This window comes from Cariama cristata, unplaced genomic scaffold, assembly GCF_000690535.1.
Source record: "Cariama cristata isolate BGI_N322 unplaced genomic scaffold, ASM69053v1 scaffold25325, whole genome shotgun sequence".
Lineage (NCBI taxonomy): Eukaryota > Metazoa > Chordata > Aves > Cariamiformes > Cariamidae > Cariama > Cariama cristata.
The window spans coordinates 117,339-118,741 of NW_009619733.1; the positions used below are offsets into that span (position 1 = coordinate 117,339).

At 42.9% G+C, this 1,403-nt stretch overlaps 1 protein-coding gene across 1 annotated transcript in view; it reads left to right on the plus strand.

The window, feature by feature from the left end:
- Positions 1–654, plus strand: part of MICAL3 (microtubule associated monooxygenase, calponin and LIM domain containing 3) — a gene marked incomplete at its 3' end in the record, with an annotated part of 66,300 nt that extends 65,646 nt beyond the window's left edge. The window contains exon 21 of the mRNA XM_009701363.1: positions 565–654. Within this exon, the coding sequence (XP_009699665.1) occupies positions 565–654 (90 nt within the window). The remainder of the gene's footprint in view (positions 1–564) is intronic.
- Between the last annotated feature and the right edge of the window lie 749 nt (positions 655–1,403).

The window sequence follows — 1,403 nt, forward strand, 5'->3', positions numbered from 1 at the left end:
CCCTGTGTGTGTCTTGGTCATCAAAATGCAAAGTTTGTGCTAAGAATAGACATGTTTCCAGTGTTTCACCACCATGCCAAATTTCTCACTGATCCTGTCTTTGTCTTTGTACTCACATTTTCTTTTTATGAAGACTAGTAGACTCCAAAGAGCTTCTTCGTAAAGGTCTTTGGCTGCCTAATGCAAACAGAAGTCCAGTTTTTTGAGTCTTAGCAGCAGTTTTGTTCATGAGCTCAGCAGGCTGCTTGGCTACCTTTTCCATGTAGGAGCTGTATCTCCATAAATGAAGTCCGTGGAAGTCAACTGGTTTTTAAGTATGGTAACATGCATGTTGTGCGTTTAGTCTGCTAAACCATGGTGTTCTTGGATGGATGTTGTTTCATTTGAGCAGTTTTCCTGCCAGACACTTTGAATGCAGCAGGAGTATGGGGAGTTGCAGGATTTCCAGACAGTCTCTCTTTCTGATTCTGTCCTTTCTCTTTCTCTCTTTCTCTCTCTCCATCACTTGTGTGTGTACACGCGTGTCTGGTGTTATATGTGGATGTGTGGTTCCCTCTGCTGTAGAGGGGGAGTATTGCCCTTGGGAAAGAGAGCTGCAGCAAGGCCTCTGGCTTCAACGTCTCTCAAATGAAGAGGACACGGGTACATTTAAAGGTACCCGTATACCATCTCCACTTCCATTTCCCCGAAGGAGGGGGGAATGTTTTAAAGAGCAGGTCCCACATGAGAAGTTTCTGTGTTTTATTTAATTGCTTTACCAGCTCCCTAAAAACTGATTCGGCAGCTACTGTTATCTTCATTTTCTGGTCCAAGTGCCGTATATCAGATCTGACATTGCCACTGGTTTTACAAAAAGGATAAAGCTCCCAAGTACCTCAGGATATCTAGAAAGCTGGAGAATTTGCTACTTTAATGTGCATGAACAGTGACCCCCATGTATTTAGGAGTTTGAGATTTGTTGCATACACACAGAGTAATTGCACCTGTGCAATATGTCAGACACATGGGACATGTCAGAAGTACTGCCTTTAGATTGCCTGTGTAAGCAAACTTGCATTTTTTGTTGTCCTTTGTGAGTGTGTGTCTGTGGGGAGAGTCTGTGGGGGAAGCTTAATCAAGCTGTGATGATCCCTCAGGGTTTTTCAAACAGTCATATAATGGGCATAAAATTAATCTGACATTCCAGTCTAACTGGTGGTGCTATTTTCCACGATGCATTCTCTTGCTGTTCATTTCTGATGGTTGGTTTTTTTGAAGCACTTGGTCCTAATAGCTTGTTAATCCCTTATTCCCTCAATGCGGTTCATTAGAGCCAGAATACATAAGAGGAAAATCCAAGTGCCTTCCTGCAGGTAAGAGGGCATATGCAGTTGTCAAACTGCATATTTCTCAGCTTATGGTCG